Below are 27,750 nucleotides of genomic sequence, written 5' to 3' on the forward strand. Positions count from 1 at the left end.
CATGTCTTCCAGAGATGCTGCCTGACCCATTAAGTTACTCCAGCACTTTGTGTCTTTTTTTTTGTACATTGCAGCATCTGCAGTTTCTTGTGCCTAGGTAATCTTGGTTACTCACTCCTTACAAGATTGTATGCATTGTTTTTTGGAACATCTTGGGCGAAGATTGACTTCATAGGATAACCTTCTGTACAAAGCTCTTTGGGTTGATTATGGTAAGCTGCTGTGGGATCGTTGTCAGCATTGCGTCGGCATGGGAGAGAATAGCTTTGTACAAGAGGTTCATTGGGTAGCAAAATTTGTTCGTATCAACAAAGGGGAGCTTTTTGTATTGAGCAGATTACTCCTTTTCGCCGGGAGAAGTCTTGAAAGGGGGACGCTGCTTGTACAGGGGAACACTGCTTGTACAGGGGCACATTCCTTGTGGATGGGAGCACTGCTTATAGATGGTGGTATTCCTATGGACAGTATGTTGTACAGTGCACTCCATTTGCTACCACATCCAGACCATGTTTTCAGTTCAACAGTGTTTTCTTTCAATAGTACATGGCTGAACTTGCTATCAGTTGTAATAATTACTGAATGGCCCCTGACTATTTCAATTCTTGATTAAATGCACAGGCAGCTAACCAACACATTAAAGGCTGTGGTTACTGGTTGTGGCTTGGAAATTGTACAGCCGTTGTCATTGTCTAGTTTTCATTGAATGAAAACCCAATGAAAATCAATGCATCAAAAATCAAAATCCCAACGTCGCCTGTTAGAACAGTCCTGAACTGAAAAATCGTCTGGCAGTAGTCTGACCGAAAATGTCACCTGTCCATTCCCTCCTCAGACGCTGCCTGACCTACTGAGTTCCTCCAGTACTTTGTGTTTTGTTCAGGTTTCCTGCATCTGCAGTTCCTTCTGTCATCAAACTATGAAGTTGTTCTTTTTGGTGTTATTTAGAATCGGCACAAAATTTGCTTTTTGGGTTTCTCCTAACTTTGGATCTGCTGGCTATTGTGACATGACCTTTCTTCAGGCAATTTACATATATGGCCTACCAGCAAGCTTTACACACAGTTTTGTTTCTTGAATTTTGTTTGGCTTTCTGACCACGGACCAGTGCAGTTGATTACTTACATTTTGCATGTTATTATTTCTTTAGGATTAATTGGTCTTCAATCAATGGACGTCCTAACTCACTTGACATTTGTAGGTGTGAAGGTGAGGGTGAAGGGTCACCCTCAGCACGGGGCGGGCCAATGAATGGACACAAACCCTCCAATCAAATCAAGAAGGCGGGTTCTATGAAGAGTGACACCTGACACAACCAATGGAAGCAATGGATATACAGAGTTGTCAATTGATTTGATAACTTGTTTGGGATATTTGATTTGTACCTGTCCACAGAAGGTCCAACCCCGTTTGTTATAATTTATAATTAATATTTCAACAACTCGTGTGTAGGATATGAACGGAATAATTTTCCCTTTTGGAAGAGCAGTGTGGACAGGCAGCATCGTCGCCGCCTGTCGTTGCTAAGGGCGGGGTCCTCGGCCGGCTGGCGGGCTCCATCTTGCCTCCTGCCAATGGGGGCGGAGATTGCGCGGCGCAGCGGCGGCCGGTGGTGACCCGCTCGGAAGCATCTGTCTCCATCCGCCCCTCTCCACGCCATGAGGGTTCCTCTCTCCATCTCCGTCTTGCTGTGCGGCCTCTTGGCGTCGCTGCGGCCAGTCCATGGCGGCGAGTCGGCGCTGGTGAACGAGGATGTGCGGCGCTCCATCGACCTGGGCACCCACTTGGCCAAGATTACGACCGAGTTGACGCTGGCCAACGGCGGGCCCTCGGCGGCCTCCTCCTTCCTTCTGGTCCTGGAGCCCAGCCTGGAGAACCACCTGGCCTATATAGGAGTCACCGTAAGCCTTGTGCATTTGTCCGAATGTCGCTTAATTTAATTGCAAAAGTACAATTCTTTTTTGCAAAACATCTGTGCTGCAGATCGTGCAGACTTTTTCTCGTGCATTGTGTAAAGATTGCTGGAATTAAACATTTGGCCAGTATATATTGTTTTTAAATTGAGGACAGGAAAGTTAAGCCCGGTTGAAGTGGTGCCCGGTCCGGGGTGGACAATGAATGACAGGAGTGGTGCAACTTCCGCGTTGGTGCAACTGGAGTACGACACGTATGCACAAACTCCAGTGCTTCACTGTGTTAGTTCAGGATGCATTTTCACTGCAAAGACATCTGATTCAACCCCATTACGTGCAAAAAAAAAGAATAAAAGGTAAAAAACAAACTATAGAATATATTCTGAGGAAGAAACACAGTTGTAGTGCAGTTTTGATTTTAGTCTTCGAGTTTCAAGCGTAAAATGGTCTGAAGAAGGGTCTCAACCTGAAACGTCACCTATTCCTTTTCTCCAGAGATGCTGTCTGACCCACTCCAGCTTTTCGTGTTAATATTTGGTTTCAACTAGCATCTGTAGTCCCTACACAACCTAAAATGTTTGTTCCAACCTCAGTTTGCCCCATATGCCGGCATATAGACTTATCCCTTTAAACCTTTCTCTATATGTGAGTTTGGCTTGATTATATTTGTAAATAGTATTATTTAATTGTATAAAAATTTAGAGGGGTATGGGCCAAACGTGGGCAGGTGGGATCAGTGTAGAAAGGCATATTGGTTGGCATGGCGAAGGGGTTATTTCTGTAGTGCATGACTATCTTTTAAACAACGTAATTGCATCTATCACTTTTGGCAGTGTGCTTTATATACCCACCACCCACAGTGAAAAAAATGTGCCCCTCGTATACCCATTAAATCCTTCCCCTCTCGTCTTAAACCTGTGCTCTCTAGTTTTAGCCTCCCCAACCCTGGCAAAGGACTATGCCGATCGACCTTGTCTCTATCGGGTGACCCCTCAGCTTCCTTCACCCCAGGGAGGACGAGCCCAGACTATCCAATCTCCCCGTGACTAAAGTTACCAGTTCGGGCAACACCCCTGTGAATCTCCTTTGCACTCTCTCTAGCATAACCACTTGACTGTTTCTTCTTTGGCCATCCCTTGGTGGAAGGTGATTTGGTTCTACTCCTGTTTTGTAGGCTCTGAGATGTCTAATGATGCCAATGTGGGAAGGACAAACTGGAATGGGTGGATGTGGAGTTTGTGGTGTACTGCCCTGCTGTTTAAGCAAGGCATGATATGTTCCCAAGCCTGGATTGGGGTTCACATTTTCATCCAGACTGCTGAATGGCCACTCTAAGTCATGGGCCAGTGGTTTTCAGAGTTGGAACAGTTGCATTACGGGGGAGAGTTTTAGCCCATTCTTGAATCTTTTCCTCTTCCAGCCTGGTAATCTCTTATCCAGCTCAGAATAATGTCAGTTTTCTGAGTCTGGTGTCAGGCATGGAAGTGACATGCTATCCCCAACAACTCTCACCAACCCACAGATGCGCTGTAGAAATCATCCTATTGGGATGCACCATCGCTTGGTTTGGCAACAGCTCTGCCCAAGGCTATAATAAATTGAAGACAGTTGTGAATGTACCCCAATCCATCAAACACATCAGACTCCCCTTCATTGATTCTGTCTACATTTAATGCTGCCTTGGGAGAGAAGCCAACATTAGCAAGGACCCCTGTAATTTCCTCTGATTACCTTTCCCGTTTAGAAAAGGCTTGAAAGCACATACCACAGACTCAGGAACAGCATCTTCCCCACCGTTATCAGACTTATGAAAGGTCCTCCCAAAAGCCCCGATCTTCCAACATTGTGGACATTGGATTTTATCTCTAGGACAGTTATGCTGCAACGCAAAAAAACTATTCTGTACTCTGGTATTTTCCTCTCAGCACTATCTGTTGTACTTGTGTATCGCCTGATTATATTCATGGATAGTGATATCGGATTTGATTGGATAACATGCAGACAAAAGGTTTTCACTGTATCCCGGTATACAACAATAAACCAGAACCAACATAGGCCTCGCATTAGGGTGTGCAGGGGCATTGGCCTGGGAGAGGATACTGGCATTAGTTCCTTTATCTGAAAGGATAGTCCTTCCACTGAATCATGTGGAAAGACCATTGGTGGTATCCTTCTGCTGTCTGCAATTCAGAGGAGAGGGGGGATCAACTGAAGCCTTCATCTTGAAACATAATCCTTAATTAACCATAGGCCAGTTCATTGAAGATGAAGAATTTCATCTTTGTCTCCCTTTGCTGCAAGGTGGCCACAACAGTCCACATCTTTCGTCTTGTATCTATTATCGGAGAGCAGAAGGAAATTTGGTAAAAACTTTTAACTTGCTGATGTTGCCTGTAAGTCCCATTGTTGGCTTTAATTTTAGATACAGCTTGAAAACCGGCCCTTCGGCCCACCTAGTCCATGTCAACTGTCACTCATTCCCACTGGTTCTGTTATCTCACTTTCTCACCCACTCCTGCAGAGACCAATTAATCTACCAGTCCAATCGACAGTCTGAAGAAGGGTCCCAACCCAAAACGCCATCCTTCCATGTCCTCTAGAGATGCCGCCTGCGTTAATCCAGCACTTTGTCTTTTTTCAAACTTGCAAATCCAGATGTCTTTGGGATGTGGGACAAAACCAATGCAGTCACAGGGAGAATGTGCAAACTCACGCAGACAGTACCCAAGGTCAGAATTGAACCCAGTGTCAGGGTCACCAGTGCTGTGATGCAGCGGCTCTACCAGCTGTGCTACTGTGCCACCCCACTTTTATGCTTCAGTGAATTAATCTACTTAAAATTTTGTTCATTGAGCGGCACAATGTTGCAGCGGTAGAGTTGCTGCCTTATAGCACCAGGCACCTGGGTTCCATCCTGACTACAGGTGCCGTCTGAATGGAGTTTGTACATTTTCCCTGTGACTCTGGTTTTCGCCGGGTGTTCTGATTTCCACTCATGTTCCCAAGATGTGCAGGTTTGTAGGTTAATTAGCTTCGGTGAAAATTGTAAATCGTCCCTCGAGTAGGATGATGTTAGTGTACGAGGTGATCGCTGGTTGGGGTGGACATTGTGGGCCGAAGGGCCTATTTCCACATGTATCTCTCAATTCTAAATGGCGAAGGCTTTGTGCTTGACTTCCCAGCTGCAAGTGTCATCTGCAAATTGTATTGAGTACTGAGGTTAGAGTGACCTTAGTTCTGGTCACAGCAATTGAACTGTTTCCAATTAGCTCGACTATAACAGGAATTTTATTGGAGGTGAGATTCAAAGTTACAGCAAGAAAGAACTATAATTTTTTTGTCATTGGTGCAGCCTTGTATGCTGGTCTTCACTGAAGGAGTTTCTGTTGGTTGGAATCATGTCATTGTGAACAAAATCTAAAAATGGTGATGGAGTTCTGTGTGCAGCCAAATTTGAGGGAGGAGAGGAGGGGGGTGGGAATCGGTTGTTCACAGCTCCCCAATTAGAGTCCAAGACTGCAGTGAGATCTAATGTTACGCTGAAGATAGACACAAAAAGCTGGAGTTTCTCAGCAGGACAGGCAGCAGCTCTGGAGAGAAGAAATGGGTGACGTTTTGGGTCGCAAACCTTCTTCAGACTGGTTAGGGATAAGGGAAACAAGAGATATAGATGGTGATGTGGAGAGATAAAGAACAATGAATGAAAAATATGCAAAAAAGTAACAATAATAAAGGAAACTGGCCATTGGCTTGTTGGCCATTGGGTGAAAACTAAAAGATAGTGCGACTTGGGTGGGGGTGGGATAGAGAGAGAGGGAATGCTGGGGCTACCTGGTGAGAGAAATCAATATTCATACCACTGGGCTGTAAGCTGCCCAAGTGAAATATGAGATGTTGTTCCTTCAATTTGCATTTAGCCTCACTCTGACAATGGAGGAGACCTAGGACAGACAGGTCTGTGTAGGAATGGGAAGGAGAATTAAAGTGTCCAGCAATCGGGAGATCAGGTAGGTTCAGGCGGGCTGAGCGAAGGTGTGCCGCGAAGCGATCGCCCAGTCTGCGTTTGGTCTCACCGATGTATAACCGAGATCTTTGGTTTCCTCCCACACTCCAAAGACGCACAGGTATGTAGGTTAATTGGCTGGGCAAATGTAAAAAAATAAATAAAAATTTGTCCCGAGTGGGTGTAGGATAGTGTTAGTGTGTGGGGATCGCTGGGCGGCGTGGACCCGGTGGGCCGAATGGCCTGTTTCTGCGCTGTATCTCTAAATCTAAAATAAGAGTCCACATCTTGAACAATGGATACAGTAAATGAGGTTGGAGGAGGTGCAAGTGAACCTCTACCTAACCTGAAAGGACTGTCGGGGTCCCTGGACAGAGTCGAGGGAGGAGGTATAGGGACAGGTGTTGCATCTTCTGAGGTTGCTGGGGAAGGTACCTGGGGAGGGGGTGGTTTGGGTGGGACGGGATGAGTTAACCAGGGAGTTGCGGAGGGAAAGGTCTCTGCGGAAGGCAGAAAGCGGAGGAGATGGGAAAATGTGGCTAGTGGTAAGATCCGGTTGGAGGGGCAGAAACCGGAGGATTATGTGTTTTATGCGATGGCTGATGGGGTGGAAGATAAGGACTAGGGGGACTCTGTCTCTGTTACAACTCGGGTGAGGGGGAGCAAGGACGGAACTGTGGGGTACCGAGGAGACATGAGTGAGGGCCTCATCTATGATGGGATAGGTGAACCCCCGTTCCCTAAAGAATGAGGACTTCTCGGATGTCCCAGTATGGAACACCTCATCTTGGACGCAGATGCGGTGTAGACGGAGGAATTGGGAGTAGGGGATAGAGTCTTTGAAGGAAGCAGGGTAGGAAGAAGTGTAGGGTAGAAGATAGTTGTGGGAGTCAGTGGGTTTGTAATAGATGTCAGTCAATAGTCGTAGAAAAAAAACTTCAGATGCTGGTTCAGAGTCTGAAGAAGGGTCTCAACCCGAAACATCACCCATTCCTTCTCTCCAGAGATGCTGCCTAACCCGCTGAGTTACTCCAGCATTTTGTGTCTACCTTCAGTCAACAGTCTATTGTGATAGAGACTGTGAGATCAAGAAAGGGGAGGGAGGTGTCAGTGTACGTCTGGAACAGGGATTGTTCAACGTACACTACAAAGAATGTTACACCCACTGACAAAGGAATTGTGATGTATCTCAGGGTCAGGATAGTGACAAGAAGCCTACAAGTAACTTCATTTTATGCAGAGCTGCGTATTGTTTTCAATAAACACAATCTTATCTTCTTATTGAAACATTTTATAACTAGTCTGGAAGCCTGGCAAGAAATGAATTGAAATTAGTGGAGGAAAATAACTGCAGATGCTGGTACAAATCGAAGGTATCACAATTAGTGGTGTTAGAAGTTCATTGCCTGGCTGATTTAATATGAAATTATCTATATATATATATATCTATATACTAAAACTCTCATTTGTTTGATTGTTCCTGAACCACAGCCAAAACGGTACACGATTGCACGACAATTTTAGGCCCACCTTACTCACCGTTATCCCTCCGGTGCTAAAGGAAGAAGTTTCATTGAAATCGGTGTTATATTTTAAAAGTTATTCACATTTTAAAGTTTAAATCTATCTAGGGAGGAGGGAGGATAAGGGAGGTTGAGGGGGATGGAGTGGAGAGGAGGGAGGGGGGAGGAGAGGGTGCTGCGGCCGCTGGCAGGACGGTGTCAGTGTCTCCCCCACCCCATTCCCCCCCTCCTCACCCACCCCTCCTCTCCCACCCTCCCCTCTCCACCCCCCCTCCCTCCACCACCCCCCCTCTCGCCCCATTGAGATTCTTTTTTTTTTGAACAGACAATTTATTTTAAAGAAAAAAAGTAATTTCCCCAGGTCGCAATGTAAACCCTACGAGGACGGGCCCAACGGGCCCGCTTTGCTAGTATATTACTAAAACACTCATTTTGTATATTTGTTTGTTCCTGAAATACAGCCAAAACAGTACACGATAGCGCAACAATTTTAGGCCCATCTTATTCACCATTGGCCTGCTGTTCAAATGGTTGTTATATTTTAAAAGTTATTCACTTTTTAAACTTTAATAAATCACTTTAAATAACATTTAATAAACCCCAACCGCCCACTCTTTCACCTGTATCAATCTTTTTCCCGCCCCGCCCCCCCCCCACAATCAGTCTGAGGAAGGGTCCCGACCTGAAACGCCACCTATCCATGCTGCCTGACCCACTGAGGTAGTCCAGCACTTTGTGTCTTTATTTATAAACCAGCATCTGCAGTTCATTGTTTCTAAGATCTGGAGTTCCCTACTATAAACCCGTCTCACTTTTTGACCATTAACATGGGAGGACAATTGTCAAGTCATAAATTCCCCTGATGAAATGACGTGATTTTATATTAAAGGGTATTATATGAATGAGGTTTATAATACTGGTTTGACAAAGTATTTGTTTATTGGCTGAGGACACAGACAAGTCTGAAGGCTTCTGCATTAGAACATAGAATAGCACAGCGCAGAAACGGGCCCCTTGGCCCACAATGTTTGTGCTGAACATGATGATAAGTTTAACTGATCTCGTCTGTCAGAACATGACCCATTCCTGCATTTTCATATGTCTGCCTAAAAGCCTCTTTAAAGCCTTTTTCATATCTGCCTCCACCACCACCCCGAGCAGCGCGTTTCTGTGTAAAAGAAACTACTACTTTGAGATCGCCAGTTTGGGCCATTGAAACTACACAATACATCACCATTGAAACTACTACTTTGAGATCGCCACTACTTTCTGTGTAAAAGAAAACATGCCCCGTGCATCTACATTTCCCCCTCTCACCTTACAGCTATGTCCTCTAGTGTTGGGCATTTCCACTATGGGGAGAAATGTCCGCCCTATCTAAGCAAAAGTATGGGTTACAATGTGCATGGTCAAAGCGAGTGCTGCTTGTTCTTGGAGTTCAGGGCTGGGTTTCGGGTGAGAGTTTAAACCATGCCCTTTATGCCTGTGGATGCACAAAATCCAGTCGCATTATTTGAATAAGATTTCAATATCGGTATTTACCCTTACAATGATAGGGGGCAGGTGTTAATATTTATCTTGGATGCACTTGATTAATGGGCACAGGCAAAACCTGAACCATTCTTTCAGTCTTCATTGCCTCAAGTATTTGTGTTCTCCTTTTCTGTCTCCAGTCTGGGTGAGGGTGGTAGACATAGTGTGAGTATTTAGATCTTTTCCTTCCTTAATATGGTGTTGGCCAATTATTTTACTTATTCATGTAATGAGGATATAGTTGGCAAGACTATCATATAACTGATTAACATTTTATCGGAATGCATCACAATATAGTTCAGGAACAGCTCCATTTAAGACCGCAAGAAATTGCACAGAATTGTGGACATCCCAAACCCATCACACAAACCAACTTCCCTTCCATTGACTCCATCTACAGTTCATGCTGCTTTGGCAAGACTGCCAGCATAATCAAGGACCAGTCTCTCCCTCGTCACTCCCTCTTCTCTCCTCTCCCCTCCCATCAGGCAAAAGATATAGAAGTGTGATAATGCATACCTCCAGATTCAGGGACAGTTTCTTCCCAGCTGTAATCAGGCAACAGAACCATCCTATCAACAATTGGAGAGCAGTCCTGAGTTACCATCTACCTCAGTGTCAATCCTCAAACTATTTTTAACTGGACTTTATCTTGCACTATGTTATTCCCTTTATCATGCATCTGTACACTGGATGGATTGATTGTAATCATATATAGTCTTTCCGCTGACTGGATACCATGCAAGAAAAAAGCTTTTCATTACCTCGGTACACATGACAACAATAGACTAAACTAAATTGGAGAATTTATAAAACCATTAAGAATTTCAGGATTGATAACAATCTATAAAACTGCACTTGAAGTGCAACAAAGATCTAATTATTATCAGTGATCTTTAATGATGCATAACACGGGAATAAAACTGCTTCATTGCAAGTTGTGGAACTAGTTTAAATGAGTTGGGAAACAGCAACTTCTTTGCAAACCTGATTGTGCACCTAGGTACAGTAACATTACCTTTTCCATACAGTTCAGTAAAAAATCTTGCTCTACATAGGTACAATCTTACTTAAGGTACAAAAATGTAAGAATAAAATGGTGGAAAATCACTTGTCACTGGAAGTGCTTTACACTGAGACAGTACACAGGCTTGCCATGTTTCCAGCGCCATTTTGTATGATTAGGGTCCATTATTGTTAACATTATTGGTCTTAACTTGGCTTTAAAACTTTGCTGTCTGAGCAGCAGCCTTGGGTCAGAGTTACACATTCAGCCTGATGATGTTGTCGAGGTCTGCTGCTCTGTGCTGCTGTAGACAATGTCTAATCCATGTCCTCGGTCTCTTGGTGATCCTCTCGAGCTCCAGGCTGCTGCAGGGTCTCTAGTGGCCATGATGTCTGTCAGCGTTAGTCCCCTTTACCTGTGTTAAACCCATTTCCCTCTACGCCTTTCCTATGCAGATACCTGTTCAAATGTCTTTAGACAGAGTTCCCAAGTTTGCATAATGTTACAGTCCAGGCAAGTTTCTATGGTACTTCTTGGAGTGAGTGGGGTCCCAGTAATGCAGTTAATTGGTTCTGTATGGTGTGGAGCTGCTTGCATGTTTTCCACAATTTTATTGATTTTGTTTTCTAATGATGCCAGGCTTGAGATTTGTGGAATCAGTTGGGGGGGGGGATTAAGTTGTGGGGAGGGTGGTGGTAAGTACGTTCCTCTTATCCTGATGTGGTAATGACACCTTGGTGTGAGGCAGGCTTCCGCGGGTAGGGGAGAGCGAGATAATATCCAGAGCTGAGGCACAGTGGTCACCATAAGCTTCACTCCGGAAGGCACACCATGACATGAAGGGAACTGTGATAAAAATGAACCTGACTAGGATGTGAAAGCAGAGAGATTAATGATTAAACTGTCACAATACTTTAATAAGCTGTGGCTTCAATATGACAAGAGGGGGTGCAAAAACAGTGTGTGAATCTTCCAGCAAGGCTCAGGTCGTGTTTAGTTTTCAAGGGTAAATGCCGTCTCTAAGGTGGGAGTTGAGGGTGATTGGTTTGTCAGAGACAGTTACACCATTCATTCCACATACCACGCCTTTAATGGCTAATGGATATTCAACATCTGAAGTATCAGGGTTTACCAGGGGTGAGCAGAGCGAGCAATGCACGCCAAGTGTACGTGGAACAGGTCTGGCAGAATGACAGGACTAGCTGAAGGGGCTGAATGGCCTCTTCCTGATCACTGGTTCTTGTTAATGGATGCAAAAACATGTGTGAATCTTCCAGTAATGCCCAGGTCATGTTTAGTTTTTTTTCTGAGGTGGCTGGTTCATTCATTATAATCATTACATCCATTGCACAAGAGGCGTTTTTTAACATTTCAGCGTTTGATGTGATACTGTTGCCTTGTAGATGCAGACTGAATGAGTGTGCTGGAGACTAGCTGTGATCTAACCTTATTACCACATGGACTTGCTGGGTTTCTGATGGGAGCGCGGCCAGGAGTGGTAAGAGTTGAGGAGTATGGTGGGATTATTTTTCCATGAAGTATTGGGTACCTCTAGAAATGAACAGAGACCACTAAAACTTTGCAAGGTTCAATACTGAATGCAAATGGAAAATGGTTTAACATACTAACATAAGGTTCCACAGATAAATGGATGAAATTCCAGATTACCTAACTAAAAATGTTGAAATAGCATTAAGTTCTCGTACTAAAACAGAATCTATATTTGACTTGTTCAATTTTTGAGTTTTCCAATGCAAATGAGGAGCAGTTTTGTACTGTCCAGTCAATGTTCACAAACATGGACTTGGACTGTTCTCACGCAAAACACAAAGTGCTGGCGGAACTCGGCGGGTCAGGCAGCATCTGTGGAGGAGCAACTTTCCACGTCGGGACTCTTCATTTGAACACTGATTCTCTTTTTTCCCTGTGACTTCAAAACCATGAATCCTCCACAATTTCTCAGTCTCTCTTTCAATCTATTACTTAACTGAAAGCAAAGAGCGGCTGTCTATTATGTGAGGTCCTTATCTTGGATGTTAGAAGGTTGTGGTTTCAATGCCATTCCTGAGTCTTGTCGTAGACTGCCACTTGTGTTCTGCAGAACCCGAGGTGAAGTACATAAAATCTACATTTGCAGAGAAGTTAGCGATATCTCCAGGCATAATACTTTAGTTCTCTTTGATGAACAGTGTTCCGCTGCTGGACTGCATACAGAAAACCAGTGATTGCCATCCAATGCCTTTTGGTATGACCTGCTTTATGTGGACAGGTTGGGTTAGGACTGTTTGTTTATTGGGCTGACAAAACAAGCAACAACTAATGCCATTGAAAAAACCCTCAATTGTGGTCAGTATTTCAGGGCAATGTGTTATTTATCATGTCCAGTGCAGTGAAACTGAGTGGGAGCATCCAATATCAGGGAGAGGGTTAAATCATTAACATAACGGAACTGCATTGCTGTGACATTTTTCTTTTTACTTTTTTCATGTCAACTTGTTTTGAGCTCAAAGATGCATGTGTTTTGATTATATTGCTTCATTTGGCTTCAAATAATTGAACCGTATTCCCCTTTTTGATCTAGTTAAAAACTAACGATGAAGAAGAATCCTCATTGAATCTAGAAGAGACTGTGGTCAGAGGGCAGAGGTAACTGATTTATTCTTGTTTGGAAATTCCACTGTACAATAGTTCATAGACTTACTCTTTCTCCAGCAGTAGGGATGGATTTGGTTATCAATTTCACTCAACTAATGTTCCCGTCTTCCCAAAATCTAGTCTCTCCTAGAACCTACTGTTCTTCCACGCGCCATGAGTGCATGAATGCAATTGTAACCGTTTCTCCAAATACCTTTTTATCATCTAAAATTCCAGATTCCATGTGATCTGCTTCCCATACAAAATTGGAAAAGCACTACACTAGCTTTCTAAATTCTGGAAGCAGTCGCATGGCTTTCTAGGGGCTAAATCGGGAACCAATGCAAGTGTGATAAAGAGCAGTTGGTTCTATTGCAGATGGGATTTGCAAGGCTCTGGCCAATGGGTTGTTAGAGAGTCATACAGCATGAAAACGGACCCTTTGGCCCAACTTGCCCATGCTGACCAAAATGCCCAATCTACACTAGTCCCACCTGTTGTTAGGGAAGGGTATCTGGGGAAGTAAAGGTGGCTAAATGGATTGAATTGCACAATGGCCAGGGTAGAGTAAACCTAGCGCTGAATGGCTTTGCCTAGATCTGATTCTTGTTACTTCCCTTCCTTGCTCTGCGTTTCCTTGATTATTCCCCAGCGTACAGTGCCTGAATGAAAGTGAGTGTGGCCAACTGTAAAATTCCAAACTACACATTACATGGAACATAGAACAGTTCAGCACAGGAACAAGCCTGCATGTGATCCATATCCCTGCATATCCATGTGCCTATCCAAAAGCGTATTAAACACTACTTTCATATTTGCCTCCACCACCACCCCTGGCAGCGCATTCCAGAATTTCACCACCCTCTATGTAAACAAAACCTTACACCGCACATCTTCTAACTATGCCCCTTTCGCCTTTAAGCTAGGCCTTCTAGTCTATGATATTCCACCCTGACTAACCCATTTCTGGCCCTCATAATTTTACAGGTCTCTGCTCCATATAAAACAGTATGCTTGCACGGCTAAGCGGCTTTGCCTGAAGACACACTGGTTCTGAGAATGTTCTGTCGTTTGGAAGTCATCCTTGGGCGGGTGTCATGTTAGGTTGTCCGGTCGGCATTGAATATTTTGGGACGAATGCTTTGACAAGTGAGCAGTGTTTTCTGTAGCCCGATCATCATATTTTTGCTTCCATTTCCAGTGGCAAATTCTTCAACGTGAGGTTGGCATCGAGCCTTGCAGCTGGTGCCAAGGTGAAGCTGGCCATAGAATCCACCTTCACTCACGTGCTGCGGCCCTTCCCAACACACATCGCTCAGGCCGAGAAGCAGTTTGTGGTGTTTGAGGGCAGCCACTACTTCTACTCGCCCTATCCCACCAAGAGCCAGACCACCCGGGTCAAGCTAGCCTCCAAGAACATTGAAAGCTACACCAAGCTTGGCAACCCCAGCAAATCTGAGGACTCCATCGATTACGGGCCATTCAAGGATGTTGCTGCCTACAGCCAGGTGACAATAGCCACGGTTTTTTATGTTGTGCTCCCCTCCATTCCTCTGCCACCTTCAGCAAACCTTCCGTGCCTCTCATTTCAATGGCTGAACTATGCCCAGAAAGGGACGATGGAACTGCCTGTTCGTCTCCAGCTTGGGCTGCATTCGTACTGCCCCGACCCACATTGTTTCAGAGAACAGCACACGAACAGGCGCTTCAGCCCACAATATCTGTGCTCAAAATGATGTCATTAAATTGATCTTCTCTTCCTGTGTATGATTCCCTATCCCTCTATTCCCTGCACATCCACATGCCTGTCTAATAGCCTGTCTAATGTATCTGCCCCCACCACCATCCCTGGCAGTGTGTTCCAGATACCCACCATCATCTGTAAATAAAACCTTTCCCTGCATTTCTCCTTGAAACTTTGCCCCTCTCGTCGTAAACCTATGTCCTCTAGTCTGACATTTCCACCCTGGGATAAAGTTCTGAGTTACTCCAGCGCTGTGTGTCTGAACTGTTCTATGTTCAGAACTTGGTCTGTTGCCCCCACTGAGTGGCTGTGCTGCCCTTTCAGGACACACTGAGGCTGCACTACGAGAACAACAGCCCTTTCTTGGCCATCGCCAGCATGACCCGCCTGATTGAGGTATCGCATTGGGGAAACATTGCCGTGGAGGAGACCATTGACCTGAAGCACTGCGGCGCCGTCCTGAAGGGGCCGTTCTCCCGCTACGACTACCAGAGGCAGCCTGACAGTGGAATATCCTCCGTCAAATCTTTCAAGGTACGTCTCCTTCCAGGAACCTTTGTTCCCTGCCGGTTTGCAGCAGTGTAAAGGATGTGGGGAGAGGTTTGCCCTGTCGTTCAAGACTGTTCAGGGGGTGAAATGACTGCCTCCATCAATCATCGATTCTCTAAGTGATGGGGACAGAGGTTCAGCTTTCTGACACCCCCTACATTTTCATTGTGCTTATGTGGAGTATTGTGTTTTCATCGTGCTTATGTGGAGTACAGTTTTGGTCACTCTGCTTTGGAAAGGATGTTGTTAAGCTGGAAAGAGTGCGGACAAGATTTATGAAGACTCGAGGGCCTGAGCTACAGGGAGAGGTTGGGCAGGCTAGGACTTTTGTTTTTCTTGGCGCGCAGGAGGCTGAGGGGTGATCTTGTAATGTATAAAATCATGAGGGAAATAGGTGGTGAATGCAGGGCAGGGGAATTTAGCGCTGGAGGACATCGTTTTGAGATGAAAAGGGAAATATTTAATAAGAATCTGAGGGGCAACCTTTTTGCACAGAGTGGTGGATGTATGGAATGAATTGCCAGAGGAGGTAGTTGACACAGGCACTATAACATGCATTTAACAGCATTTAAATATGCATTTAAAAGCACTTGCATGGATAGGAATGGTTATCTTGGTCATGACTGTGGCTCTGACTCGAGTGTGCAGGGTGATGTTTATTAGTCTCTGTGCTCTGCGTTTCCATGGGCTGGCTGGGTGCTGTGGTAAACCCCTCTCTGCCGACCTTCTGTTGCAGACCATCCTGCCTGCTGCGGCCCAAGATGTGTACTATCGGGACGACATTGGGAACATCTCCACCAGCCACTTGGTTGTCCTGGATGATTCTGTGGAGATGGAAGTCCGCCCTCGCTTCCCACTCTTTGGTGGGTGGAAGACTCACTACGTCATTGGATACAACCTGCCCAGCTACGAATACCTGTATAACTTTGGTCAGTACCTGAGCCAGGTTTTGATCTTAAATGGGTAAGAGCGATCTCCCCAGCATTCCTGCAGGTTGTGTGGTAACAGGTCTTCACCCCATCCATCTGCAATTCCTTCTGAAGGTCATGGTGTGTGAATTACCAGCCGCTAAGTGATTTGGAGTATTGCGTGCAGTTCTGGTCACCCCATTACAGGAACGATGTTGAGACTTTGGAAACGGTACAGAGGAGGTTTACCAGACTGTCACACAAACCAACCTCTCTTCTATTGATTCCATCTAGACCTCACGCTGCCTCGGCAAGGCCACCAGCATAAATAATCAAGGATCAATTTCACCCCGATCACTCCCTCTTCTCCACTCTCCCATCAGGCAACAGATACAGAAGTGTGAAAACTCATAGCTCCAGATTCATGGACAGTTTCTTCCCAGCTGTTACCAGGCAACTGAACCATCATATCACCAACTAGAGAGCGGTCCTGACCTCCCATCTACCTCATTGGAGACCCTCGAACTAACTTTAATCGGACTTTACTGGAATTACTCTTGCACTAAACATAATTCCCTTTATCCTGTATCTGTATACTGTGGACGGCTTGATTGTAATCATGTATTGTCTTTACGCTGACTGTATAGCATGCAACAAAAGCATTTTGCTATACCTCTGTACACATGACAATAAACTAAACTAAACTCTTGTCCCCGTCAGGTGACCAGTACGCGTTGAAGATGCGGTTTATGGACCACGTATTTGACGATCAGGTGATCGACGATCTCACCGTGAAGCTTATTCTGCCGGAGGGAGCCCGGTGAGTAAGCGAGTAGTGCAGAGTCGGGCCAGTGAGAGGTGGTGGTGCATGTTGTTCTTCTGCTGTGGATATAAATTAGGAACACGAGCTGTACCTGTTCATTGATTAAAAGATACAGCGTGGAAACAGGCCCTTCGGCCCACCACGTCCACGCCGACCATCAACCACCTGTTCACGCTACAGGTGCTCCTCAACTTACAATGGGGTTACGTTACGACAAACCCATCGGAAACCGAAAATATCGTACGGCGAAAATGCATTTAATATTCCCAGAAGCCTCCTCGCTAACTGGCGCATGTGCCCGGGAGGCTATTTGAGTGACGCTGCCGCAGCCGGAGCAGCAGGTAAATTTGATCTTGTGGCCGGGCTGAGGAGATAACAGGGCGGCGGCGGAGGTCTGTGAGTCCGGGAAAAGATCAAAATTCAAAATTTGAAGTATGGTTTCTAATAAATGTATGAATTTTGCACCATCATAAAGTAAAAAAATCGCAAGTCAAAGCATCGTAAGTCGGGGAGCATCTGTAGTTCTATGTTATCCCACTTTCTCATGCACGCCCTACACACTTGTGGCAATGTACAGAGGGCCAATTAACCTAAAAACCCACATGGGCACCTCTTTGGGATGTGGGAGGAAACCGGAGCACCTGGAGGAAACCCACATGGTCACAGGGTAATATGCAAACCGTGCAGGAACAGCACCCGAAGTCAGGATTGAACCTGGGCATCTTGTGCTGTGAGGCAGCGGCTCTGTGGTACCAGCTGCGCCACTGTGCTGCCCATAATGTTGTGAGAGCCTCTGCCATGACTGGGGCAACTGTGCTATTGAACTTGGGTGGTGAGTGTTCACACATTCTAGCCTGGGGGTGAACTCCAGCCCACACCTGCATCTGTACGTGTGTCCACATGTCTTCATACACTGTGGGATGGATCAATTGCTGCCCTGGGATTTGACAGGGCAGATTATCGGGAGAGGAAGGTTTGCCCTGGAAGGAAATAATTCTGTCCCTACCCCAGGAATATGTGACGGGAAAGGGTGAAGGGAACTTTACCGTGTACCTATATTTTATCCCTACTCTGGGAGTGCGTGGCAAGACGGGGTGGAGGGAACTTTATTCTGTATCTAAACCCACTGCCACTGTGTGTGATGGGGCAGGATGGTGGGAGCTTTACCCTGTATCTAACGTGTGCTATCTGTACTCCATGAGTGTTTGACGGGACAGGATGGAGGGAGCAGGACTCTGTATCTAAATCCTCTCCCTGCCTTGGGGGTGTGGGATGGAACAGCATGGAGGAAGCTTAATTCTCTACCTAAATCACGCCACTGTTCCAGGAGTTTGTGATGGGGCAAGGTGAAGGGAGCTTGACCCTGTATCTAAATCCTGTCCCTGCTTTAGATTACTTTAAGCTCTAGAGATACAGTGCAGAAACGGGCCCTTCAGTCCACTGAGTTCGTGCTGACCAGCGATCACCCTGTACACTAACACTAATGTACACACTAGGGACAATTTAACTGAAGCCAGTTAACCTACAACCTGTACCCCTTTGGAATGTGGGAGGAAACCGGAGCTACTGGAGGGAACCCACACGGTCACAGGGAGAACGTGCAAACTCTGTACAAACAGCACCTATATTCAGGATCAAACTGGGGTCTCTGGCGCTATAAGGCAGCAACTCTACCGCTGCGCCACTGTGTTGCCCTCCGGGGGAGTTTTGACGGAACAGGGTGGAGGGAGCTTTTTTCTATGCGAGTGCTGTCCCTGCCCTACAAGTGTGTGACGGGGCAGTTGGCCCCTGGGCGGTGCTCTGGCACTGAACTACCTGGCCTGTTGTTAGACCATCTCTCCTTCCTGCAGGAACATTCACTTGGACACTCCGTACCGGATTGACCGGCAGGCGGACGAGCTCCACTACACCTACCTGGACACGTTTGGCCGCCCAGTCATCACTGCTCACAAGTCGAACCTGGTGGAGCAGCACATTCAGGATATTGTGGTATCTGCCCCTTTGCTTCTCTTGTGTAGGCAGAGGTGCCACTTGTAGCGGCCATCAGAATTCTAGTAATAATGGGATTATAATGGTTAACAATGGCTCTTCTCAAAACTATGGCCTTTCAAGAGCCTGATTTCCAGGTAGAGATATAGAAAATTATGAGAGGCATAGCTGCGGTATTGAGTCAGTCTTTCTTGATTAGTAACGGTGTCTAAGGTTACGGGGAGAAGGCAGGAGAATGGGGTTGAGGGGGAAAAATGGATCAGCCATCATTGAATGGGCCGATTGACACGATGGGCTGAATGGCCTAATTCTGATCCATCTGAATTTATGATCGACAATTTTTTTTTCCCAGGGTGGAAATGTCTCAGACTAGAGGGCATAGCTTTAAGGTGAGACGGGCAAAGTATAAATGAGATGTGCAGGGCAAATTCTTTTTATACGGAGGGTGGTGGGGCCTGCAATGTGCTGCATGGATGGTGGTGGAGGAGGATACGATCGTGGCATTTCAGAGGCCTTTAGGCAGACACATGAATATGCAAGGAATGGTGGGATGTGAATCACATGCAGACAAGAGATTAGTTTAACCTGCCATCATGTTCAGCACAGACTTAGTGGGCCGAAAGGCCTGTTCCTCTGCTAGTTGTCAGACTTTAGAGACATTTTGTGGAAACAGGCCCTTCGGCCCACCAAGTCTGTGCTGGCCAGCGATCACCCCATAAACTAGCACTATCGTACACAATAGGGACAATTTACAGTTTTACAGAAGCCAATTAACCAACAAACCTGTACGTCTTTGAAGTGTGGGAGAAATCCAGAGCACCCGGAGGAAACCCACACGGTCACAAGGAGAGCGCACAAACTGTACAGACAGCACCCGTAGTCAGGATCGAATCCAGGTGTCAAGGCAGCAACTCTACCACTGTGCCACCGTGATGCCCTGTTCTGTGTATTTATTTGTCATACACACCAGGAGCAGAGGAAGGAGGTTTGTTCTACAGCGCCTCCCGTAAATCCCAGGGTGGGGGCAACCTTGCTGACCTTTGATCCTGGAGCTCAGTTGGAGGGGTTCGAGCGGGTGTTGGATGGAGGGGTTGGAGCGGGCGTTGGATGGACGGGTTGGAGCGGGCCATTGGATGGAGGGGTTGGAGCAGGCCGTTAGATCTCAGCTCGGGGTGAGCTGGACCCGTAGAGATGGAGCCTCAGAGATCAGAGCATCTCTGGGAGGTTGTGTTGCAGCTGAGCTGACTGGACCAGTGGTTGTGGTCACCCCCATCTGGCGCTCTCTCCACAGATCCACTACACGTTCAATAAGGTCCTGATGCTGCAGGAGCCACTGCTGGTGGTGGGGGCGTTCTACATACTCTTCTTCACTGTCATCATTTACGTCCGCCTGGATTTTTCCATCACCAAGGTGAACCACTAATAACTCCGCCGTTTCGCCATGTCCAAGGGTGTTCTTCCATCTATCCCAGCTCTTCCAAACCCAACTCTCCAAAATTCCATTCACATAAAACCCTCTCCCTTCCCCATGTGCTCACTCTTGCTCTGGTAGCCTTATCCTTGTCTCTTCCCCCACCCTCACCTTGCCAGACTCTCTTGAGTCGTGGGTGCACAGCGCTGAATTGGGTGAGTCCATTGCCCGTGCTGATCCTCAACCACCCATTTACACCAATTAATCACATTTTATTGTCCCCGCATTCTCTTCAACTCCATCCGACACCTCGCATGCACTTTTCAATAACTTTCAATTTCTAAGCCCCCATTGCCTCATCTTCACCATGGTCGCCCAGTCTCTACTTTTATGTGGTTGTGTGCTTGTTGCTTTTCACTTAGTATGACTGTATGGTAACTCAAATGTCACTGTACCTTAATTGCTGCATGTGACAATAAACTGACCTTGACTTCCATTTCCCCATCCAGAAGGTCACCAGGCCCACATTTTCTTCCTCTGGCAGAGACCCAATCAATAACGCTCTCTTCCGTTTGGGGAGGACCTGTCCTCTTCTCCAGAGATGCTGCCTGACCTGCTGAGTTACTCCAGCACTTTCAATGATCCAATTCAATAATACTTTATTGTCACAAGTACCTAGGTACAGTGACATTCTTTGTTTTTGCATGCAATATATAAAGTTCACGGAGTTGCCACATTTCTGGCACTGACAAAGTTCCGAAAGTACTCAGAATCCCGAAGGTCCCTCTTTGTCCTCGCCGGCCCGATTGCCTCTGCGTCAGGTCCTCGGTATTTTGTGTACTAACTAGCGTCTGCAGTTGCTTGTTTCCACAAAGCCTCCAGCTTGGTGTGGTTGCTGACTGTTTCTCTCACACTCCCTGCGGCAGGACCCGGCGGCCGAGGCCCGGATGAAGGTGGCCTCCATCACAGAGCAAGTGCTGACGCTGGTCAACAAGCGCCTGGGGCTGTACCGCCACTTTGAGGAGGCGGTCAACAAGTACAAGCAGTCCCGCGACATCGGCACGCTCAACAGTGGCCGCAAGACGCTGGAGACTGAGCACCGCGGCCTCTCAAGTGACATCACCTCTTTGCAGTCCAAGCTCAAGGCCGAGGGCTCTGACCTTGCTGAGAAGGTAGGGAGTCAGCTTTCAATGGTTTACTATGGCTGTACAATGGTTTGGTGAAAGGGGGTTCAATAGTTTGGTGGAGGGGTGTTCAATGGTACAATGGTCACTTTTATCACACCTCATACCAAGGTACAGCAAAACTTTTTTTTTGCATACAGATCAGTAAGAGTTTTGCCATACATATGTACTGCACCCGATTAAGTACCGAATGCATAGAAGCAGTCCACTGAGTTCATGTGTAAGGGTCGCCAGGTTTTGGCCACCAGCTGGCCTTAGAGACCCGTTGCAGCTGTCGCCTCCGTCCGGATTGCCATCAGGTCACCTGTTCCGGTGTTGAGGCAGCCGCTCTGTTAGTTTAGTTTATCATCATGTGTACCATGCTAACCTGTCAGAGGGAAGACTATACATGATTACAATTGAGCCTGTGTACAGATACAGCAGCTGGCCGTCTCTCTGGGTACACCAGCGAGGGGGAGACAAGCAGAGAGTTCACAGCTGCCCTTGATGCTGTCCTAGACCTCATCTGGTCTTTTACCTCAACACCACATTGCTGCATTTCCTTTGTGGGTTAATTGGCCTCTGTAAATTTCCCTGCATCTCTGAATAGATTCTTACAGCACAAAACTGGCCATTCGGTCCAACTCGTCCATGCTGACCAAGATGCCCCAGCTACACTAGTCCCACCTGCCTGGTTTGGCCCGTATCTCTTTATCATGGCCCCTATCCATGTACCTGTCCAAATGTATTTTAATCTTGTAATTGTACCTGCCTTCATCACTTCCCTTACTTCCCACAATGTCCTAGGATTACACTTCGAGTCATACGACACAAAAACAGGCCCTTCGGTCCAACATGTCTTTGTCAACCAGAATGCCCCATCTAAGCTAGTCCCATTTGCCATGTTTGGCCCATGTCCCACTAAACCTTTTCTATCCATATGCCTGTCCAAATGTCTTTTGATTATTGTTATAGTCCCTGCCTCAACTACCTTCTCTGGCAGCTCGTTCCATACGCCCACCATATTATGTGTGAAAAAGTTGCCCCTCAGTTTCCTATTAAATCTTTCCCCTCTCACTTTAAACCTATGGCCTCTGGTTTTTGTTTTGGCTGCTACCCCTCCCTCCCATCTCCCCTCTCATCCTTCCCTGGTTTCTCCCCCCCCCCCCCCCAGTCCTTTTCCCCGTTGACCTCTGGCCAGGGGCTAGCCTCAGAGAGATGACGGTACAGGCTGGCATTTTTGGAGACACAGCACGGAAACGGGGCCCTTTGGCCCCTGGAGTCCAAACTAGGTCACCTGTTCCGGTGCTGAGGCAGCCGCTCTGTTAGTTTAGTTTATCGTCATGTGTACCATGCTAACCTGTCAGAGGGAAGACTATACATGATTACAATTGAGCCTGTGTACAGATACAGGATAAAGGGAATAATGTTTAGTGCAAGATAAAGTCCGAGAAGAAAGAGGGAACCAGCGTGGGGGGGGGGGGGGGGGCTAAGAACAAAGAGGGACCATTGGGATGATGAGTACTTTTGTAACTTTGTCGGCACCAGAAACGTGATGACTCTTTGCACACTTTGTGTATTGCATGCAAAAACAAAGAATTTCACTCTACCTGGGAACCTGTGACAATAAAGTTTCATTGAATCATTGCAAGGTAAAGTCTGACTAAAGATAGTCCGAGACAGATAACAGCTCCCCGCTGTGCCACTGTGTTAGGTTTGTGTTCCCGGAGCTGGGCTGGGCTGTGCCGCCCCTGGCTAATGCTTCTCTACGCTCCCCCCACAGGTGGCTGAGATCCAGAAGCTGGACGGCCAGGTAAAGGACCTGGCTCTGAAGGCCAGCCAGGAGGCTGAGCGCCTAGTGGCCGGCAAGGTGAAGAAGGATGCCTACATCGAGAACGACAAGCACCTGAGCTCGAAGCGGCAGGACCTCGTGTCCAGGATTGACACCATCCTAGACACCTTGTAGCGCCCAGCATCTCCCTCACACCCCACCCCCCAGTAACTAAAAGATCGGATGGTATTAAAATTAGCTACTGAGTTTACCTCGTGTGTAACGAGGGTTCAGACTCACTGCAGGGTGGGCAAGTGTTTTGGTTCATTATTTTTTTATCCTCCCAGCTGAATCGTCCCTCTGGAGGTCCAAAGATGGCAGATGGTTCCTGGCATCAGATGAATGATTGGTAAACCGAGGTGGGACGGCGCGGAGATGTGGCTGTGAAAATGTCCATGCTGACTCCCTCTGACGGACCATTCCCTCCCTCTTGTAATCTTCTGTGAATGTTTTTTTTAAATGCTTGTAGCTGTGGTTTTGCACTGCGACTCAACCCAAACTCTCTCGATGGTGTGATGGGGGGGGGGGGGGGGTTGAGATTGTGTCCCTCTCTTCCACAAAGTGAAGCCAATTGTAAATTCAACACTTTGATTTCTTAATAATTAAAAGGACATCTTGCCGTCTCCGACACTGTAGTCTTTGTGAGGATACTTTATGCACATGTACTCAATGGGAAGAGATTGGAAGGAGGAAAAGGTTGGATCTTAACAAAAACTCGTAACTATTCGCAGCTGGTAGAGTAACCACCTCACAGTGCCGGAGATCTGGGTTCAAACCTAAGCTCGGGTGCTGTCTGTGTGGAGTTTGCACATTCTTGCTGTGACCGGGGTGGCTTTATTCCAGGTGTTGGTCAGAGATGGAGAAGTCAATGTAATCGACTGATGCTTCACAGGAGTTACCAAGATATTTAGCTGCCATATGAAGTGGTGTACGGAGATTGGAACACAATTCAGGAGGGGACCCAGTCTGAAGAAGGGTCCCGGCCTGAAACGTCACCTATCCATGTTCTCCGAAGACACTGCCTGACCTGCTGCGTTATTCCAGCACTTTGTGTCCTTTTGTGCATTAACCAGCATCTTTGTTTCTACATTCAGGAGGGGAACTGGGTTTAACTTTAGGTTCAGGTCCATTTTTCTCATGGACAATGTACAATGAAAAGCTTTGTTTTGCATGCTATCCAAACAGATCAAATAGTTCAATGGTACTTTATTGCCACGTGTTTTTGCATATAGCTTTAAAAAAAAGGGATTTCTGTGCTTTGGTGCGCGAGACAATAATGGACTGTGTTACATGGACTGGACTCTGAAAATGGCGCCAAAACAAGGTGCCTCTTGCATGTGGGAGCAGTATACTTTTTCTGTACAATTTGCTAATTAGGAAAGTGCTTGGTGTAGCACTGGACTGTTTGTAAGAAAGAATTTCACTGGTTGTTTGCACTTCACACGCGTGACAATAAAAGCACCGTTAATAGACCTAGACTTGAACCTAAACCCAATTCCCCTCCTGAATAATACTGTACACAAATACAATCAAGTTAAACTTCAGTGCAATAGATAGAGCAAAGGGGGAGATACAGAGTGCAGAATATAAGTTGCAGGATTGTAGTACATCAGTTCCATAGACAATGTCCACTCTGGGGTAGAGGTGAATCAGACAGTCCCCTAGCTTATGGAAGAGGAAGAAACATGACATGAGTATTTGATTGCCATACAAAGGATAAAATTTAATTTGTACTTGTTGCGGCTTTACAGACACGTTAAAACAATAACATGGATAATTTATTGTATCAATTAAGAATACAGACCATAATCGTGCAAGGAAAGCCAGTCTCAACAATCAAGAGTGTTTGTCATATTTTCTGACAACGGAACAATGAAATCCTTACTGCAGCTTAACAAGCCTGTAAACACAAAAAAATAATAATAAGATAATACAATAAATTAATAACCATAAGAACAGCTCAACATAATGCAAAAAGCAAAACCCATAGTGCAACCAAAGACCCAGTCCACAGAAGATCACAGTTGCTGAGGTCAGTGTTGTGCAGTGTTCAAGAGCCTGATGGCTTCTGGGAAGAAGCTGTTCTTGAACATGGAGGTCACAGTTTTCAGGCTCCTGTACCTTCCTGATGGTAGCAGTGAGAGGAGAGCGTGGCCAGGGTGGTGTGGATCTTTAATGATGCTGGCTGCTTTTTTGTGCCAGTGCCTCCTGTAGATCCCTTCAATGGTGGGGAGGTCGGTTTGTGATGGACCGGGCAGTATCCATCACTCTTTGTAGTCTTCATTCCTCGTTGGTTGTGTTGCCAAATAAGACTATAAAATGACCAGTGTGCTTTCTGGATATGGCATCCTAGACCCAAACAACTTCCTCAGATTCTTGTGATTTCCAAGTAACTTCCCACCTCCTTCCCAGTTTTAGGTAAGTGAATTCTGAATTATTTTACACAAGGCTTTAAGTTTTAAGCAGCCTGGCTGTTGGCACCCATCACCCGTCCACTGTCACTTTTGTTTGGATGCAGCAATTATGCAAAGCTTTGATACAGTAATGACGGATATACACCGATGAGCCAAAACATTATGACCACTGACAGGTGAAAATAACATTGAATATCTTGTTACACTGGCACCTGTCAAGTGGTGGGATATATTAGGCAGCAAGTGAACAGTCCGTTCTTGAAGTTGATGTGTTGGATGAAGGAGAAATGGGCAGGACTAAAGACCTGAGCAAGTTTGACAAGGGCCAAATTGTTATGGCCAGGTGGCTGGGTCAGAACATCTCTGAAACGGCAAGGCTTGTGGGGTGCTCCCGGTCAGCAGTGGTGAGTGCCTACCAACAGTGGTCTGAGGAGGGACAAACCGGCGACAGGGTGTTGGGCGCCCAAGGCTTATCGATGCGTGATGGCACCAGGATGCACTGTGGGAAGACGTCAGGGAGTGTGATGCTCTGGGCAATGTTCTGCTGGGAAACCCTGGGTCCAGCCATTCATGTGGACGTCAATTTGACACGTGTCACCTACCTAAACATTGTTGCATACCTGGTACACTCCTGCATGGCAATGGTATTCCCTGATGGCAGCGGCCTCTTTCAGCAGGATAATGCGCCCTGCAACACTGCACACATTGTTCGGGAATGTTTTGAGGAACATGATGAAGTGTTCACAGTGTTGCCCTGGCCTCCAAATTCTCCAGATCTCAATCTGATTGACCATCTGTGGGATGTGCTGGATCGACAAATCCGATCCACTGCGGCTCCACCTCACAACTTACAGGGCTTGAAGGATCTGCTGCTAATGTTTTTGTGCCAGATACCATAGGACGCCTTCAGGGGTCTTGTAGAGTCCATGCCTCGGCAGGTCGGCGCTATTTTGGTAGCACACGGAGGACCAACAGCATATTAGGTGGTCATAATGTTTTGGCTGATTGGTGTATATTGATCAGGCCATGAGATAATTTCCTACACCCCTTTGAACAGTGTAGCAATGTAACATGTGGTTCAGCTGCTGCCTCACAGCTCCAGTGACCTGGGTTTGATTCTGAGCTTGGATGCTGTCTGTTTGCACGTTCTCCCTGTGAACACGTGAGTTATCTGGTTTCCTCCCACACCTCCAAAGATGTGCATGTCAGTGGATTAATTGTCCATTGGGGGCTGAGGGGAGACCTAACAGGAGAATGACTGGGATGTGACAGGTCTTTAATTATGTTGGTAGATTTGCTGAGGCAGTGTGGTTTAAATGAAGTTGAGGGTGGGAAGACTGGGTTGTATGGATTGGGCTGCATTTTCAATTCCGATTTAATAAAACAACAAATGGATGTAACGTTAAAATAGAAAATCAGCTGTGGGTGGTATTGGTGGAAGGGGTCGAGGAATTGAAAGTCCTCTTGGCTCTCGTTGTTGCCATCTGCATTTATCAAATGAACCAGCAGAGGGAGCGCCGGGCTCATTTTGCTGATTCCGCAGCCGAGGTAAATTCTGCGCCTAAATCAGCAGCAAAGTAACTGACAATTAAAACAAAAACGCGAATGCCACAAATCTAAAAATAAAAACAGGAAATGCTGGAAAAACTCAGCAGGTCAGGCCTTACCCGAGGGATGAGAAACAGAGTTAAAGTTTCAGGTCCAAAGAGCCTTCCTCCCAACAGTCTGCCTTAACCAACCTGATCTCCCGGTGGCTCAGCACTTCAACTCTCCCTCCCACACCCAGTCTGATCTTTCTGCATTGGGCCTCCTCCATTGTCATAGTGAGGCCCACAGCAGATTGGAGGAACACCACCTTATATTTCGCTTGGGCAGCTTACACCCCAGCGGTATGAACATTGATTTATCTAACTTCAGATAGCTCCTCTTTCCCCTCCCCCTTCCCAGTTCTCCCACTCTCTTCCTGTCTCCAACTGCATCCTTTCTTTGTCTCGCCCCCTCCCCTGACATCAGTCTGAAGAAGGGTCTTGACGCGAAACATCACCCATTCCTTCTCTCCTGAGATACTGCCTGACCCGCTGAGTTACTCCAGCTTTTTGTGATACCTTCCTCAGAACTGGTAGTTAACTCAGTTTCTCTCTTCACGAAAAGCAACTGGCCCAGACGGAGTTCCTGGCCGTGACCTTGGTAGCCACGCAGGCCAGCTTATGGGAGTATTCGCGAACATCTTTAATCACCCACTACTCCGTTCTGAGGTACCACCCTGCTTCAAGAAGACCGCCATCCCAGTGCCGAAGAAAAACAAGACC

General features: G+C 46.5%; 1 protein-coding gene across 1 annotated transcript; it reads left to right on the forward strand.

Moving 5' to 3' along the window:
* The first annotated feature begins 1,551 nt into the window (after positions 1-1,551).
* rpn1 (ribophorin I) lies at positions 1,552-24,423 on the forward strand. Its single transcript, XM_078414256.1, has 10 exons — positions 1,552-1,898; positions 12,557-12,621; positions 13,811-14,117; positions 14,678-14,887; positions 15,639-15,831; positions 16,531-16,630; positions 18,484-18,622; positions 19,914-20,033; positions 20,960-21,205; positions 22,980-24,423. The coding sequence occupies exons 1-10, from the start codon at positions 1,656-1,658 to the stop codon at positions 23,160-23,162; spliced, it is 1,806 nt and encodes a 601-aa protein (XP_078270382.1). The 5' UTR covers positions 1,552-1,655; the 3' UTR covers positions 23,163-24,423.
* Positions 24,424-27,750: the final 3,327 nt, after the last annotated feature.

The sequence above is a fragment of the Rhinoraja longicauda genome, chromosome 17 (genome assembly GCF_053455715.1).
Source record: "Rhinoraja longicauda isolate Sanriku21f chromosome 17, sRhiLon1.1, whole genome shotgun sequence".
NCBI lineage: Eukaryota > Metazoa > Chordata > Chondrichthyes > Rajiformes > Arhynchobatidae > Rhinoraja > Rhinoraja longicauda.

Bases quoted from the DNA above. Each gene is read 5' to 3' on its own strand.
- rpn1 (XM_078414256.1), top strand. From the start codon at position 1,656: ATGAGGGTTCCTCTCTCCATCTCCGTCTTGCTGTGCGGCCTCTTGGCG. The intron at 20,034-20,959 runs GTGAACCACTAA...TCCCTGCGGCAG, and splicing joins TGGATTTTTCCATCACCAAG to GACCCGGCGGCCGAGGCCCG. The intron at 21,206-22,979 runs GTAGGGAGTCAG...CTCCCCCCACAG, and splicing joins GCTCTGACCTTGCTGAGAAG to GTGGCTGAGATCCAGAAGCT.